Source organism: Lolium rigidum, chromosome 7, assembly GCF_022539505.1.
Source record: "Lolium rigidum isolate FL_2022 chromosome 7, APGP_CSIRO_Lrig_0.1, whole genome shotgun sequence".
Lineage (NCBI taxonomy): Eukaryota > Viridiplantae > Streptophyta > Magnoliopsida > Poales > Poaceae > Lolium > Lolium rigidum.
This window is the reverse complement of record NC_061514.1, coordinates 115624416-115640922: the sequence shown is the minus strand read 5'-3', so window position 1 is coordinate 115640922 and position 16507 is coordinate 115624416. Positions and strand designations below refer to the sequence as shown.

General features: G+C 45.3%; 1 protein-coding gene across 1 annotated transcript; it reads right to left on the bottom strand.

Annotated features, from left to right (window-relative positions):
* Positions 1-1983: 1983 nt before the first annotated feature.
* Positions 1984-5015, bottom strand: LOC124676067 (pentatricopeptide repeat-containing protein At3g63370, chloroplastic). Its single transcript, XM_047212147.1, has one exon. The coding sequence runs from the start codon at positions 4966-4968 to the stop codon at positions 2116-2118; it is 2853 nt and encodes a 950-aa protein (XP_047068103.1). The 5' UTR covers positions 4969-5015; the 3' UTR covers positions 1984-2115.
* Positions 5016-16507: the final 11492 nt, after the last annotated feature.

Here is a 16507-nt window from a genome sequence, read left to right as displayed (position 1 = left end):
AGCACCCCTCAAAGCTAGATAGCACCCCTCATATAGTGGCTAGTGCTAATCAATTAAAATTGACTACTCTAGATGGGAACATGGTGAAGTGAAATGACTTTGAAAGAAAGTAAAGTGGAGGTGGATTTGAACAAGAGAAGATGGTGATTTTTGAGAAAATTGATGATTGAGTTTGAATGTGATACCCTTCCAATTATACAAGTACCCCCACAATACCTGATTATGGGTAGGGCTTAACTAGAAACTTGTGTACTTTAGTATGGGTTCCCTCTGAACAAACATCATAGGGGTTATGCTGCGGCTGCCTCCGTTAAGTGTGGATTGATGTTGAAATGAGGTGAATGTACGGCCCAAGCCCTGTGCAGTTCCCGGGTTGACCGCGGTTTTCACCGGGAGGCCAAGCTCATGGGGAGAGGTGCTCATACTAGCATATATAAGTGAAAGGTTATGGTTGATGATCCGCGTACTGTGTTACGATGATTCGGGGTTATCCTCGACGGATGTAATCAAAAGTTATGGCACAAGAGTACAACCTCTGCAGAGTGTTAAACCTATTCGAATAGCCGTGTCCACGGTTACGGATGATTGGAAAGGCCATACTATCTCCGTTATCATTAAACTGTTTTGATTCTAGAAAGGAATGGTGGATTGAAAGGTGACATTATGGTGAACCATAATGAGTTGTGGGAATGACACTAATGTTCCCACTTGAGTTAGTCTAGCACATGATTTAGGCTTTTACCAAAGATTTATGAAACTAAAACTTGGCTTTATGCAAATAAACCTAGAGCTTAGCACCCCCTTACATTTAATGAGTATTTAGAGTTAGTTTGCGAGTACTTTAAAAGTACTCATGGCTTTGCCCTGGCTATTCAAATGCCAGACTTTGAAGAGGAGCAACAGTATCAGGATGACGGACAACAGGACGTCTACGATAACTAGGATCGTCTTCTAACGTCAAGCGTTGCACTGTGGAATAGATAGTCCACTACTACTATGCTTCCGCTACTTATTTGTGATGTTGAACAATCTATTTGTGTAATATTGGATCATGTGATCCCTTGTTGTAAGACTCTATGTGTTGTAATAAATGATGACTCTGAACTACTTACTATTATGTCTCGCAAAAACAATCTTCCTGGGATTGCGATGTATGATGTAATAGGGCATCCGGACTTAAAAATTCGGGTGATGACAAAAAACCATTCCTCTACAAAAATCGCACATCATATTTGTGGGTTTAACTTCTGAATACCCATTTACTATTATCTTAACCGATTCAACCGCTAAAATATCTGCAATGCCAGAGAAACGTGCTATTGTAAAAACATATAATGCGATGAAAACGTGCAAAATGCAGTAGAAGACTGTTTACTCAAAACTTAAAATGTAAATGCGTACTAATTAGGAAAATGCATGCCATTTAAAAATACTTAGTAACCATGTTGGTCCAAACAACAACAACAAAAAGGATTTAGTCGACTGCAGACGTTTGAGTTTGCACGCCAGAAGTCCTAAAGTTAGACGAGACTGTTAATTTATTTACTTAGCTCCGCTCTGTGTATTTCTGTAGCACTTATTTGTTATTTGCATTAATTGACGTAATCCGGAATAAGCATCCTTTCTAGGACTTCCGGTGCACTGTACTCACCCGCATGCCAATAATCATCGCCTACCATAACTCGGTCAGTTTTCAGATGCTGAGTTGCTGACTACTCAGTTTAGATAAATGGGAGAAAAACATGTTGTTACTGTTGCCTCTCCATCGATACTGTATAAACAGCGTTAAGATGCCATAGTTTGATGCCATGTCCTAAGGACAGTGGGCGGACAGGTGTAGCTGCACCTGGACTCTGATTTTGATGCCATGTCCTAACGACAGATTGACATGTTGTCACTGTTACCTCTCCATCGATACTGTATAAACAGCGATAAGATGACATGGTTTGATGCCATGTCCTAAGGACAGTGGACGGACGGGTGTGCTGCACCTGGACTCTGATTTTGTTATAATTTTTTAATTAAGTTTTGCTTTTGTTCACACTTCCACTGGTCTTGGAAATCTTCCATGTTTATGAACAAACAGTTGGTGCATTAAGTTGAAAAGATAACCATTCACCAGAAGTCACCACAAGAACAAGATCCTCCTCTGAAATGGTGGAATCTGTTGGCGTCTCGGACCACGATTTCTCTTTCGAAGAGCTTCGACACTAGTTTGGTGAACTCATGGCAGTCGCCACACACTCTTAGGTTCTTGGCGATTCTTAGAGGCGTACCTGGATGGGTGCTGATCAAACCAAATGCGATTGCGAGCCTCTCACTGTGTCTGTGCAACACATCTATCTTCTCTTCTTCACTAACGTCATGCAGGACAAACCTTGTATCCTCAATGTACCCGCCTTCTTTTCTCAGTTTTTCCGTTATTTCGGCTAGTTTGAGATGGATTCTCTCCGCGTCTCTGTGCGAATGATCTCTTGCGGTGAAAGTGTGGACTTTGTTTCTGATCTCAATCCAGCTGCACGCCGGATCTTTCCTCAACCCACGTTCTGAAATCCTGGCTCTGACCTCCTTAGCACTGTTCCACTTACCCATCTCAGCGTAAACATTTGACACAAGGACATAATTGCCTGGGTTATCTGGTTCCAGCTCAAGAAGCTTATTGGCTGCAACCACAGCAAGTTCGTGGTTCCTGTGCACACGACATGCCCCAAGGAGGGCACACCACACCACCGATTTTGGTTCTGAAGGCATAGACTTGATGAACTCATAGGCATCCTCGGTCTGGCCTGAGCGGCCAAGAAGATCAACCACACAGGCATAATGTTCCTGCCATGGTTCTAGCCTGTAGATGCTCCTCATCATATCCAGATAACATTTTCCCTCATCGACAAGCTTAGAATGACTGCAAGCATACAGCAGGGCAAGAAATGAGATATGATCAGGAGCAACACCAGTTTGTAGCATTCTCTTGAAAAGGTCTAGAGCTTGCTTGCCATGACCATGCATCCCAGCAGCATTAATAATCGCTGTCCAGAGAACCACGTCTTTACATTTCGTGGCATCGAATAGTCTGAGAGCATTGCTCATGCTTCCGCAACCAGAATACATGTCTACGAGGGAACTAACCATGGCACCTTCCATACGAAAATTATTTCTGATGAGAAAGCCATGAACTTCCTTTCCTTTTGCCAAGGATGACAGATCAGCTATAGCCCCAATAATACTTACTAGTGCTACAGAATCAGGCTGAATATCTGTTTGCAATTCTGCGAACAGGGCAACAGCTTCATTTAACAGCCCGTTGCTTGTGTAACTGTTTATCATACTAGTCCAAGTCACAATGTCCCTTTCCTCTACTGTATCAAACATTTTAAGTGAATGGTAAACCTCTCCACATTCCCCATACATATCTATCATTCTGTTCTTCTGTACCAAATCAAGCAAGCCATGTCTAATAGCATAACAATGCAGTTGCTTTGCCAGCAAAATGTTTTTCAAACCACTGGATGCTTCTAAGATGCTTCCCATCAACATAGCATCCACCTTGATCCCCTCTTTCAGTGCTTCTCTAAATTTCTCCAGTGCCTTAAGATGCTGAGAACTCTGAGCATAACAGGTAATAACTGTAGTCCATGATATGTGGTCTTTAATCCTCATCCTGTCAAATATGCGGACAGAGTACTCTAGGCAGCGACACTTCATGTACATATCCAAGAATGTATTTCCAACCTGTGTATCAGTATCGAGCCTCTGCTTTATAGCATATGCATGAACCTCTCTGCCATTGATTAACCAACCCAAGTGACCCACTGCAGAACACAAGCTCACAATACATGCATGGTCCGGCTGAAATCCACCTTCAAGCATTTCTCCAAGAAATTTGACAGCCTCAACATATGAACCATTTTGGACATAACAGGACAGCATCGAGTTCCATGATATGTAGTCCTTCTCATCAATCTCACGGAATACTCTTCGAGCACTATCCACACGGCCACACCTAGAGTACATAACAAGCAAAGCATTGGACTGGATACTAACCTCGCTTCCAGACTTCAGAAGTGCTGCATGTAGCTCCCTGCCAAGATTCAGCTGAGCGAGCTCTGCACACACCTGTAGCATCCCAACGGTTGTGTAAGAATTCATACTTAAACCAGCCCTCTGCATCCCTCGGAACAAGTCCAGAGCTTTCAAGAACATCCCATTCTGCAGACAACCTGATATCAATGAATTCCATGACGCGACATCCCTCCCGCCGTGCAGCCACTCAAACACCCGCACCGCAGAATCTAGCATGTTGCACCTGGCATACATGGCGATGAGCGCATTGGCCACGAGGGTGCTCCCATCAAGCCCGTTCTTCACGGCCAGCCCGTGCACCTCGCACCCACAGCGCCAATCCCCTGCCACCCCACACGCCTTGAGCACTGATGCGAGTGTGCACCCATCAGGCACTGCACCCAACGTTGCAGACTGCCGCATCGCCTGGTACACTCCCAAGGCTTCACCAGCGCTCCCAGAAGAAAGGTACGCCCCGATAAGCGCGTTCCAAGAGAAGACTGTTCGTCCAGACATTCCATCGAACAGGCGACGGGCGTCCGCGACCCGCCCGCACTTGCCATACATGAAGAGCAGCTTGGTCGCGAGGAACCCGTCGTCGCCATCCAAAGAACCTGTGGCCACGGCATGCGCGTGGAGCTGGACGCCCTGCGTCGCCGCCTTCTTGGCCGCGACGAGGTCGAGGACCATGCCGTAGTGGTCCTGGGGAGGGGGGCGTCCCGGCGTCGCCCGGGCAGTGAGCAGACGGAGGGCTTGCCGCAGGTTGCCTTCCTTGCATAGCTGCTTCAAGGAGTTGTGGTCAGGAGACGAGATGGCGGGTGGAGTGCGTGAGAGCCTGTTGTAGGGAATTGGTGGGAGCGGGAGCACGGCGGTGGTAGCCATGGAGGCTCTTTGGAGCCGAACGCTCATGTCAGTGTCATGACGAAACAGTAGCGTGGATTTAGAATCTCGGGCAAATTTGAGAAAGAGAGCTGGCCATGAAAATTTTGCTCAGTTTGCCTGTCTATTTCTGGTGTACTGTATTTTAGAGGATCGGATGAGATTATTTCTAATCTGGAAAAATCTCGAGTAGTTTGTTTACTTCTCCAGATTTAGATGGGATAATCCCGAGAAATTTCCACAAATCCCTTCATTTTTGTTTAGATTAAAAGTTCTATCTCGTACAGGTGTACTTTTGGGGAAGAGTATTGATAAGGGGTTAGATGAACATCAAATCCCCTCTAATCCCCAATCTTTTAAAAGGTGAAAATACGAGAGAAGTAAATAAAAGCTAACCATGTTGCGCTGAAAATCTTTGATGTGACTCAACAGTTGAAGAACAAAGAAAAAATCGAGAAATATAGTTACCTTACCTTGCCCCATCTAAATTTATCACTTTCCTAATCTCGTAGAGGATTGAAGATGACATGCCACAACAATTCTATAGTTTTCTTGCGTCCCACTTTTGAAAATTCTGCAAATCAAAGATGCCCTAAGTGAGATGGAAGCGTTTATTGCTACTAACTATGACTGATGTAGGTGCTCTCCACTCCACAAAATAGTTGAACCCGGGACAATTGAAATCTTAGCGAAAACATGACACAAACATTATCACAAACATTGTCGTCTACTGTAATGGAACATGACAACACAAACATAGTCTACACACATGCCGTTGAGGCAGTCGTGAGGTTGACCACCGACGTCATCGCCATGACTTCTCGAGTCATCAACTCTGACTTCATCCAAGAACGAACACCTAAGAAACCCTCATCACATGTGCTCGTGAAGCCCACTGCCGATGCTAAACAGTTAACCCCGTTGAAAGGATTTTTTTTCTTTCTAAGTGTGTTTTGTGTGTTTGTTATCAACACACCTGAGTTTAACCATGTTATACTTGTTTTAGGTTGTATTAATGAAAAGCATAAGACTGTGATCGGCCCCTCAAAAGTGAAAAGAGCAAGAGGTTGTCCTTCGACTTTTGGTTGTGTAGAAAGGAGGACCACTCGGTGAGGGGCTCATCGGCCCCAGGGACGTTGGTGCTCGAACGGGGGCTTGGAGTGCAAACCACGCAAGGATAACGCCGGATCAAGCCAAGGATTTCGGATTATTCGAGATATGATTTTAAGCCGACCTATGATCATATCTATAATATGTCATTAGGATCCACTTATCGCCATAGGTAGTCCTTCTACATATCCGACCAAATCGATCAAGAATATCCCAATCTGATAAATCTGTCCAAATGGGTTTACTAATAGGATGGCCCGATCCAGTACAAAATTGAGCACTATTATAAAGCGACATTAATGGACATCCCGCGATGGAAACGGCAACGATACAAACTATGGTTAAAAAAATTATGTATGGCCGAGGATGCCCGCATGGAATGGGTCGCGACCGTGCAGACAACATGGGTGACGGGATTTTTTCCGGTCACCAATATATTGCAAATGAGGCTTTAGGAATCTCTGTTTGTAATATAGGACTCTATAGTATCGGTACAACAAGAATCTTCGTTTCCGATAAATTCATGCCTTATATACAACACTCAACCCTCGCAAAATTCCTACGCTCACTCTCTCCCCACTCTCTCGCTGCATCTGAGCGAGGCATGGTGGCGGTGCTCGAGGTGGCCTAGTGGTCTCTCGCGTCGTGTCCTGTCGCGAGAGAGTGCATCTTCCATTTCAAGCCATGGTTTCTCCTCGTCCTCCTCTCCCCTAAGTCCAGATCTGGTTGCACTGTGTAGGATATGGTCGGATCCTGTCGGCGTCTAGACCACACGGAATTCCCTCAGTCATGCTCGCACGGTGGGCGATGGCCAGCGCCTTCACGGAGGCATCCTCCATCTCATGGTCCGTATATCCGTGGACAGCGCAATCAGTAGTGGATCGACCGGACCTGAGGTCGGCGGCGACAGGAAGTCCAGCTGAATCAAAGGTATTTTTTGTTGACCAACCACAGTGTGGACAAACTAGTTGTTCATGGTTAGAGCTATTGTTCCAATCTGTTATGTTCTGATTAGGTTTATGCCATTGCTTTTGATTAGATTATTGTCGTTGGTGTGTTCATGTTATTGTGAATGTTATCTGTAGAACAATTAGTATACTAATCAATTTGGTATGGGTTTATTGTGAATGTTGTTTGTAGTTTTCTATTAAGTCATTATGTTTCGATTTCACCTATTATATTATGTTTACATTAAGAAATTGATGTGGTTTCCTATAGGAGTTCATTTTTGTTAAAATGTATAAATGCACCTTAGAATTGATGTGTTATAATTTGTATTCCTATGTTCTCTTCTTAGTTATCAATTTGATTAAGTAAAGGTCATGTGTTTTATAATTTGGTTTATTAAAATGTATATGTGTTCCTAAGGTAATTCTGAATGTTATGGTTATGTATGTCATATATATAATTTATGATATTGGTATAGTTATCAATCTGATTAAGCTCTCTATGTGGTTCACTATAGTAGTTCATTTCAGTTACAGTGCATAAAAGAAACTTTCTTCATAGCAAGAGGAATCTCCTGTTTCTTGCTTGAGGTAATGTTTACGGCAATGTAAGACTATATTTGATGTGACATATATCATTTTATGTGGTCATATTGAATGGATCGTAGCGAACAAGAGGGGGGAGTGAATGATTGCTACGTCAAGTTTTAGTCTTTTTCAATTTTAGTGCAACGGAAGATAAAGGTGATTGCTTTAGTGCTGTTGGTGATCCTACAATGATCCTAGAACAAGTGCAACAAGCAAAGGAACAATCACAAGATAGTAAGAGTAAGGAGCGGGACAACCGGAGGGCGCGGAGACGAGGCAAGGTTTGTTTCCCGCAGTTCCTCCCACAAAAGGGAGTACGTCTGCGTTGAGGAGGTGCTAGCCTCACACAAGAGACTAGACGGCCACACCACGAAGGAAGGCCTCACCTTCTTCCTCGAGAGAGCTCCACAAAGGTGCTCCCCCTTCTCCACTAAGGCACCGGTCGAGGCGGTGATTCCTTCACAAGGGCGAGCTCCACACCACAAGGAGGCTCCCAACAATCCATGGAGCTAGTACAACACCAAGCTAGCCTCCATGGATGCACTTTCTCCAATGTCCCACAATAGGAACCCTAACACCAAGATCCACTAAGGAATAGCAAGTATTGGTGAAATCTCTCTTGGTAGAACTATAGATCGAGGTCTCCTCCACCACTCCTCAAAGTTTGAGCAATATTGGTTGGATGGTTGGGGAGATCCTCAAGGATTAAGCTCAGCAACAATGGAGGAGAGAGAGAGAAGAGATAAAATGAATTGGGGAAGAAGGGGCCCTTAAATAGGCTCCTCCAAATCCAACCGTTATGTCCAGTTTTTGCCTAAGCGGTACTACCACTTTTGGAAAGCGGTACTACCGCTCTGAGTTCGAATCCCCACAGATCTTGTCCATGTGGACACATTGCGGTACTACCGCTCGCGGTACCGCTTGAGGTACCGCAATAGGGTCCAGACCTTACTGGATCCAAAGCGGTACCGAAGCGGTACCAGAGCGGTACTGCTGTAACATGTTACGGTACTTGAGCGGTACCGTGGGTGGTACTACCGCTCAAGGTACCGTAAAGGTACCGTAACTTGTTCTGTGGGACAAATCCAGCGCAGAACTCTGAGCGGTACCGTGAGGCAGTACCTATAGGGGTAGCGGTACTACCGCTACGAGTGCCGGTAGTACCGGCCTGGCTAAAACTGGTTTTCTTCCCTTTTTCTCTCCAGCCATGTCACCTCGCGAAACACACACAAAACCGAGAAAACCTACAGCTACCCATAACTACGCTTCAGTCCTCCGATCTTGACGTGTCCAGCGAGGTCACCGTGCACTTGCAAATCTAGCAATGATACTCAAGGTACACGGTGAGATAACTCAAGTGTTGTCATCAAACACACAAAACACGGGGTTTAGACTTTGCTCTTTCAATCTCCCCCTTTTTTGTGTTTGATGACAACACAAGACTTCATATGATATTATGATGAGATTCTTAGATTTGTAAAATCTCGACGAAGCTCCCCCTAAACGTGTGCATACTTTGAATATGTATTTGAATACAAATACACACGTCTTAGAGGCATAACTCCCCCTTGATTTTACAAACCAAGCACATATGTAACAAGGATACAAGATCATGCTCAAATAACATATGCGCAATATGGAGGTAACATAAGATCATGTAGGAAGATTTGGGTGAAGTTATCATACCATAGCCTTGAGAATACCCAAACTTACCATTAGATACCTCCATAGAGTTGTTGATGTAGCCATAAGACGAGATAAGCAACTAGGATCACAAGGCTACAAACAACAAAGGTCCCCACCCACATAGGAATTTCTCCCCCTTTGGCATCGGAACACCAAAAAGGAGAGAAAACTAGGAGGATGGAGAACCAAGAACATACAACCAAGCTTGCAAAAACCGAAAGGGAAAACAAGCGTGATTGAGATGCTCCAAAAACATAAAAAAAAGATAGAAAAGAAGAAGGACAAAAAGAAGGTCACAAAGAAACACAAAGAACCGAAGGAGGATGTTGGTGGCCGAAGCCACCATGTAAGAGTGTAATAGTGTGAGGTCGCGTAGATGTATCTAGGACTCACGGACTACAACTCAACATGAAGCTCATAAGTCACTCAATTGACAAATAGCATATGTTTTGGATTTCTTTATGCATTATGGGGGGAGGGATAGCTCAATATATTTAAACCGCACTCCCCCTTTGTTCATGTGTGCCTTTCATCTAGATATATAGTTTGAGAGTGGTATGTGTGCACGACGGTCAAGCAAAGTTCGACGGATCAATGATATTTAGCTCATGCCTCAACTCAATGAAACGCTTCTCGTCCAAGGGCTTTGTGAAGATGTCCGCCAATTGCTCCTTGGTGCCAATGAAGGATAGAACAATGTCTCCACGTGCAATGTGATCTCGAATGAAGTGGTTCCTTATCTCAATATGCTTCGGCTTCCCATGAAGAACCGGGTTGTAGGCGATCTTGATGGCGCTCTCATTGTCGCACAATAGAGGAACCTTGCTATACTCGAGGACATAGTCCCGCAAGGTTTGCCTCATCCATAAGATTTGCGCACAACTACTTGCCGCGGCGACATATTCGGCTTCCGCGGTGGAGACGGAGACACAATTTTGCTTCTTCGAGGACCAACACACCAAAGATCTTCCAAGAAAGTGACACGCTCCGGATGTAGACTTCCTATCAACCTTGTCTCCCGCCCAATCGGAGTCGGTGAAGCCCACCAAAGCAAAGTCCGTGTCCCTTGGGTACCATAGTCCGAAGTGTGGGGTATCAACTAAATATCGAAAGATCCTCTTGACCGCCACAACGTGGCTTTCCTTCGGACTTGCTTGAAACCGTGCACACATACCAACGCTTAACATTATATCCGAGGCGAGAGGCACAAAGGTAAAGAAGCGAACCTATCATCGAACGGTAGAGCTTGGGATCCACCGCTTTGCCGGCCTCGTCAAGGGAGAGTTGACACTTGAGATGCATTGGAGTTCCAATTCCCTTGGCGCCCTTCATGTCGAAGCGGTTGAGCATGTCTTGGAGATATTTCGCTTGATTGATGAAGGTGCCTTGTTCCATTTGCTTGATCTCAAACCCGAGGAAGTACTTGAGTTCACCCATCATTGACATCTCAAACCTATTTGTCATTAACATAGCAAACTCATCATTGAATTTTGTGTTAGTCGAGCCAAATATGATGTCATCTACATAGAGTTGGCATATGAAAAGCTCCCCATTGACTTTCTTAGTAAAAAGAGTGGGATCAATTTTCCCCACTTCGAAACCACGGTCTTCAAGCAACTCCTTTAGGTGCTCATACCAAGCTCTAGGAGCTTGTTTGAGTCCATATATGGCCTTTTTGAGCTTGAAGACATGGTCCGGGAAATGGGGGTCCTCGAAACCCGGGGTTGCTTCACATACACCTCCTCATGTAGAGGACCATTAAGAAAAGCACTCTTAACATCCATTTGTTGCAACTTGAAGCCATGATGAGAGGCAAAGGCCAAAATGATACGGATGGACTCGAGCCTTGCAACGGGTGCAAAGGTTTCACCAAAGTCCACGCCTTCGACTTGAGAATAGCCTTGTGCCACCAATCTTGCTTTGTTGCGGATGACCATGCCACGTTCATCTTGCTTGTTCTTGAAGACCCATTTTGTGCCGATAACATTGCGGCAATGATCGGGTCGCTTCATGAGAGTCCACACATCATTCCTCTTGAAGTTGTTGAGTTCCTCTTGCATCGCATTCAACCAATCCGGATCTTTAAGAGCTTCATCAACTTTGAGTGGTTCCACCATAGAGACAAAGGCGTGGTGCTCACAAAAGCTTGCTAGTTGTCTTCGGGTAGTTACTTTGCCCTTTAGATCACCAATGATGTTACTCAAAGAATGGGACTTGAGGCGCAAGTTTCTTGCAATAGGATCTTCACGGCGAGTGACGGCTAAAGGAGTAGATTCATGTGGGTCCTCTTGGTTTTCATCATGGTTTAGGTCCTCGCCTTGACCTTCATTGTTGTTGAAGTGGACATCATCATCATGAGATCCGGATGACTCGGGGATACTAGGAATGGTATTGTCCATATAGATCATCCCCGAACCATTCGGAGAAGAACTTGAAGCTTGGCCTTGGTCACTTAATGTCGGTTGTTGTTGTAGATGAGCTTGTGGTAAGTGTTGTTCTTGAGCTTGTGATAGATGTTGTTCTTGAGCTTGTGGTAGATGTTGTTCTTAAGCTTGTGGTAGATGTTGTTCTTGAGCTTGTTGAAGTGAGCTCGTACTTGATTGTTGTTGTAGATGTTGAGGTTGAACTTGAGGTTGTGGTAGAGGCTGGCTTGCATTTGTAAGATCAATGGAAGAAGCTTGGCCTTGTGGTGTAGATGGCTCCACTTGGGTGGAACTTGGTCCTTCCCCGGTACTCATAGAAGGTAGCTCTTGGGGTCGGCGAATGCCAACACCCATCCTTCCTATGGCCTCCGGGGGAATTGCATCTCCTTTCTCACAAGAAGCACTTCGCTCCTCCAAAGATCTATCATCTTCATCGAATGTCACGTCACAAGATTCTACAACCCGCCCATTTGACTTGTTGAAGACTCTATAGGCGTGAGAATCCGTAGCATAGCCAACGAAAATTCCTTCTTGAGCTCTTGAATAAAACTTGGATAGACGGGTGTCTTTGACAAGCACATAGCATTTGCATCCGAAGACCTTGAAGTATGACACATTGGGCTTGTTTCCGGTGAGAATCTCATATGGTGTCTTCTCTAGGCCTTTGCGGAAGTAGAGACGATTAGTAGCATGGCATGCGGTAGAGATAGCTTCCGCCCAAAAATTGTACTTGGACTTGTACTCCATCATCATGGTTCGAGCGGCTTCGATCAAGGTTCGATTCTTCCTTTCGGTAACCCCATTTTGTTGGGGAGTATATGGCGTGGAGTATTGGTGTTGGATTCCTTCTTCGCCGAGGAAGTCATCCAAAGTATAGTTCTTGAACTCCGTTCCATTGTCGCTCCTTATTGCGAGGATCTTATTGTCGTACTTGCGTTGAACTTGATTGGCAAACTCCATCATGGTCCGTTGAGTCTCACTCTTGTACTTGAAGAAAAATACCCAACAATAGCGTGAATAGTCATCGACAATGACGAGGCAATACTTCTTTCCTCCAAGACTTTCATGAGACGGTGGACCGAAGAGATCAACATGTAAGAGCTCCAAGCATCTTGTGGTAGAGATGATAGTCTTGGCCTTGTGAGGAGCTCCATGCATTTTTCCTTGTACGCAAGCCCTACAAACACGGTCCTTGCAAAAAGAGACATCTTCTTTTAGTCCGAGAATGTGGCCACCCTTGTGGAGACTTTGCAAAGTCCTCATGTTGACATGGGCTAGTCGGCGATGCCATAACCAACCCTTTTCACCTTTGGCAAATAGGCAAAGAGCGGAGGATGTTGTCTTTCCGGATAAGTCAACAACATATAATCCGTTCTCTACATATCCAACAAAAGCTACACGGAGTGTCTTGCTCCACAAGAGGACCACCATATGTTCATCAAAGAAAGTACATAGACCCATGCGAGCAATTTGATGAACGGAGAGTAAGTTGTAACCAAGGGTCTCGACAAGGAGGACATTCACAAGTGAGATGTCGGGTGTTACCACCACCTTGCCAAGACCCAATACCTTAGAGCACGTGTTGTCGCCATATGATACGGTAGAGTAGGAAGGCTCGAGGTCGACAACAATATTCTTGCTTCCGGTCATATGACTTGTGGCTCCACTATCAACCACCCATTTAGCACCACCGGAAGCATATTCCTACAAGGAATCAAGTCTTGGATTTAGGTACCCATTTTTCAATGGGTCCTAGCATGTTAGTAACAAGGGGTTTGGGAACCCAAATAGTCCAATCAACATTGTCCTTTTGAGGACCAATAAAGCGAGCACGAATATGTCCATAGTAATCAACAAAAAGAATGTGAGAAGGGTTGTTAGAGCCGGCGAAACCCTTCGAGGTGGAGTTGGGTACTCCATCCCTTCTTGAGCTAGCATTGCTCTCCTCAAGGTTGATCTCCATGTTCTTCTTCTTCTTGGTCCTCTTATTCCTCTTCCTCTTTGGCTTGGTAGCCACTCCTCCTTCATTGTAAGAGCCCTCTTTGGCTCCATCTTTAGCTTCAATGACTCCTTCTAAGTACTTGGCTTGAACTTGGAGCCTATCAACTTTGGCCTTCAAACGATTGACTTCCTCTTCATGCTCCGGATGAGGGTGGCAAATATCAAACACTTGGACTTCCTTTGCCTTGTTCACCCGGAAATGTTCCATCAAGGCTTCTTCTTGGAGAGCATTCATCTTCATGAGTAAGCGCTTGTCACTTTCCATCTTGGCAACGTCACTTTCATGAGTGCAACACACACGGTCCTTGCTCAAAGGAAAGTACTCCTTCAAAGCTTCCTCTTGCATGGTATTGACCTCCATGAGCTTGGCTTCCCTCCTCTTCAAGGCGGATATTTCCTCCTCATGATCACAACAAGTGGTCTTCTCCTTGCTCATATGGAGACATTCCTTCAAAGACTCTTCTTGCATGCTACTCAAACTCAATAGCTTGGCCTTGGTGGTCTCAAGAGTGGAATTTTTTTCTTCATGGTTGCAACATGAGGTCTTCTCTTTACACAAGCGATAATATTCATCCAAGGCTTCTTCTTGAAGAGCATTGACTTCCAAGAGAAGAGCATTGTGCTTTCTCAAAGAAGAAACTTGATCAACAAGCTCGTCATGGCAAGAGTTGGGGTCTTCATCATCTTTCTCTTTGTTAGCTTCCTCGAGAGAGAGTATCTTCTTTTGAGCTCACCCATCAAACCAAGAGTGTGATCTCGGTCCTTGATGAGTTGGGAGACAATAGCCTTGTTGGTGTCTTCGAGGACAATCACACTAGCTTCAAGAGACATGCGCAAATTTTGTTCATCTTCAAGCTCCTCTTTGAGTGAGGCAATCTCATTTGCCGCTTCCCTTTCCAACCTTTCCTTCTCCTCTATGAGGTCTTGTGCCGCACCAAGTTGGCTCAAGAGAGCCCCAACATGAGTCTTGGTATCCCCTTGCATGTTAGTGAGAAAAGTATCCAAACCCATAATCTCACGTTTAACGGTGAGACTAGTGGCATCATCAATATATAGAGCATTAGTCAAGGATGATGGTTTGGAGGGGAATTTTTACCTCCGAGGATGCCTTTGCCATAAGGCAACGAGAATTGTTGATGGCGAGGTTCTCATTTGGAGAGTCGAAGAGGGAGATAGAGGGAGTGGTAATGGCGATGGCGGCCACTCCCTCTCCTTCCTTGTTAGAGCTCTTGTCCCCACGTTCTTCATCCTCATCGGAGGAGTATTCTTCTCGAATAATGAAGGCTCTAGGCTTCTTGGTGAAGGAGACCTTGTCGTCATCGGACTTGGGGGAGAACTTGGAGAATCCTTTTGAGAGTGACTTGAACTTTTCCTTGCGGATAAGTCTTCCACCATGATCTTCTCTTCTCTCAAACATACAATCCGCGACAAAATGACTCTTGTCGCCGCAATTGTAGCAAGTTCTTCCCTTTTGCCCCTCCCTTGGACTCTTGGAGAAACTTCTTGGAGAGTCACGTGATCTTCTTGGTCTTGTGTTTCGGGACTTGTTTCCATCCCAAAATTTCTTGGCGGCGAGAGCCATGTGATCATGATAATTGATCTTGAGGTCATCCGGTCCCCACTCAATAGGATCCTCATCACTATCACTAGCCTCATGTACCTTCATCTTCAATGCAAGGTTGGGCTTGCGTGTGTTGTGAGCGCGAGCAACAAGATCCTCCGCATTCTTCTTGGAGAAGTCCAAAGCGATGACTTCGCTAAGAACTTCATCGGATGTCATAGCACGGAAGGAGGCGTTTTGGCGGATGGCCGTCAACTTCACTTCCTCATAAGGGAGGAGAGCGTTGTAGAACTTGCGCTTGATTCAATGATCATCCACGAACGTTGCTCCAAGATCTTGCATTTGTACGGCGAGAGCGATGAGGCGCCGGTACATTTCTTCGGGGGTCTCTCCTTCAATCATGACGAAATTGTTGGCCATATTGTTCACTTCATCGAAACGAGAGCTTTGGATGCTCGCATTTCCGAGGAAGAGCTTGTCGAGTTTACCCCATGCTTCCTTGGCGGTCTTGAGCGAGCGGATATGAGCGCGGTCCTTTGGCGTGACGGCCATGTGAATCATGTTGATGGCGGTGGCGTTGAGTTGGTCATCCACCACATCTCTTCTTGTCAATTTCTTTGGATCTCGTGGTGAGTAGCCTTCCTCAATGATGCGCCAAAGCTCGGTAGATGCGCTGCGCACATGAGATTTCATCAAGAATTGCCAATTTTCAAAGTTATTTGACTCAAGTAACGGTGGTGAACCATGCGACAAGATATGTGGCATAGGTATTGGAACGTTTATGGTGTAATCACTTGGTGGTGGCACCTCATGATAACCCCCTAGACGTTCCGCAACCGGTGTCTCATCCTTCCCCTTTGTTGAAGTGTCGGTCTCCCCAAGCCCTTCCTTTTGTGGATCTTTTGTCGCTTGCGCGACAAAATCAACAAGAGGAAAGGAGGTAGCTTTTGGTGGGGGGTTTTCGGCACTTGCTTGAGGATCAACACTAGGGTTTGGTTTTTGAGCAACCAACTCCATCATCATCGCCTTCATTTGGTTAACGATGGATGACTCCAATTTCTTGAGGTCATCCAACGTAGCCGTTGTGGTATCGACGGGAGATGATGGAGCGGGTGGCACAAGGTAAGGTGACCCATTCGCCACACCCGCATCTTGTTCGGCCATTTCTTAGGCGGTAAAGCCCGAGCAAGAAAACCTTGCTCTGATACCAATTGAATGGATCGTAGCGAACAAGAGGGGGGTGAATGGTTGCT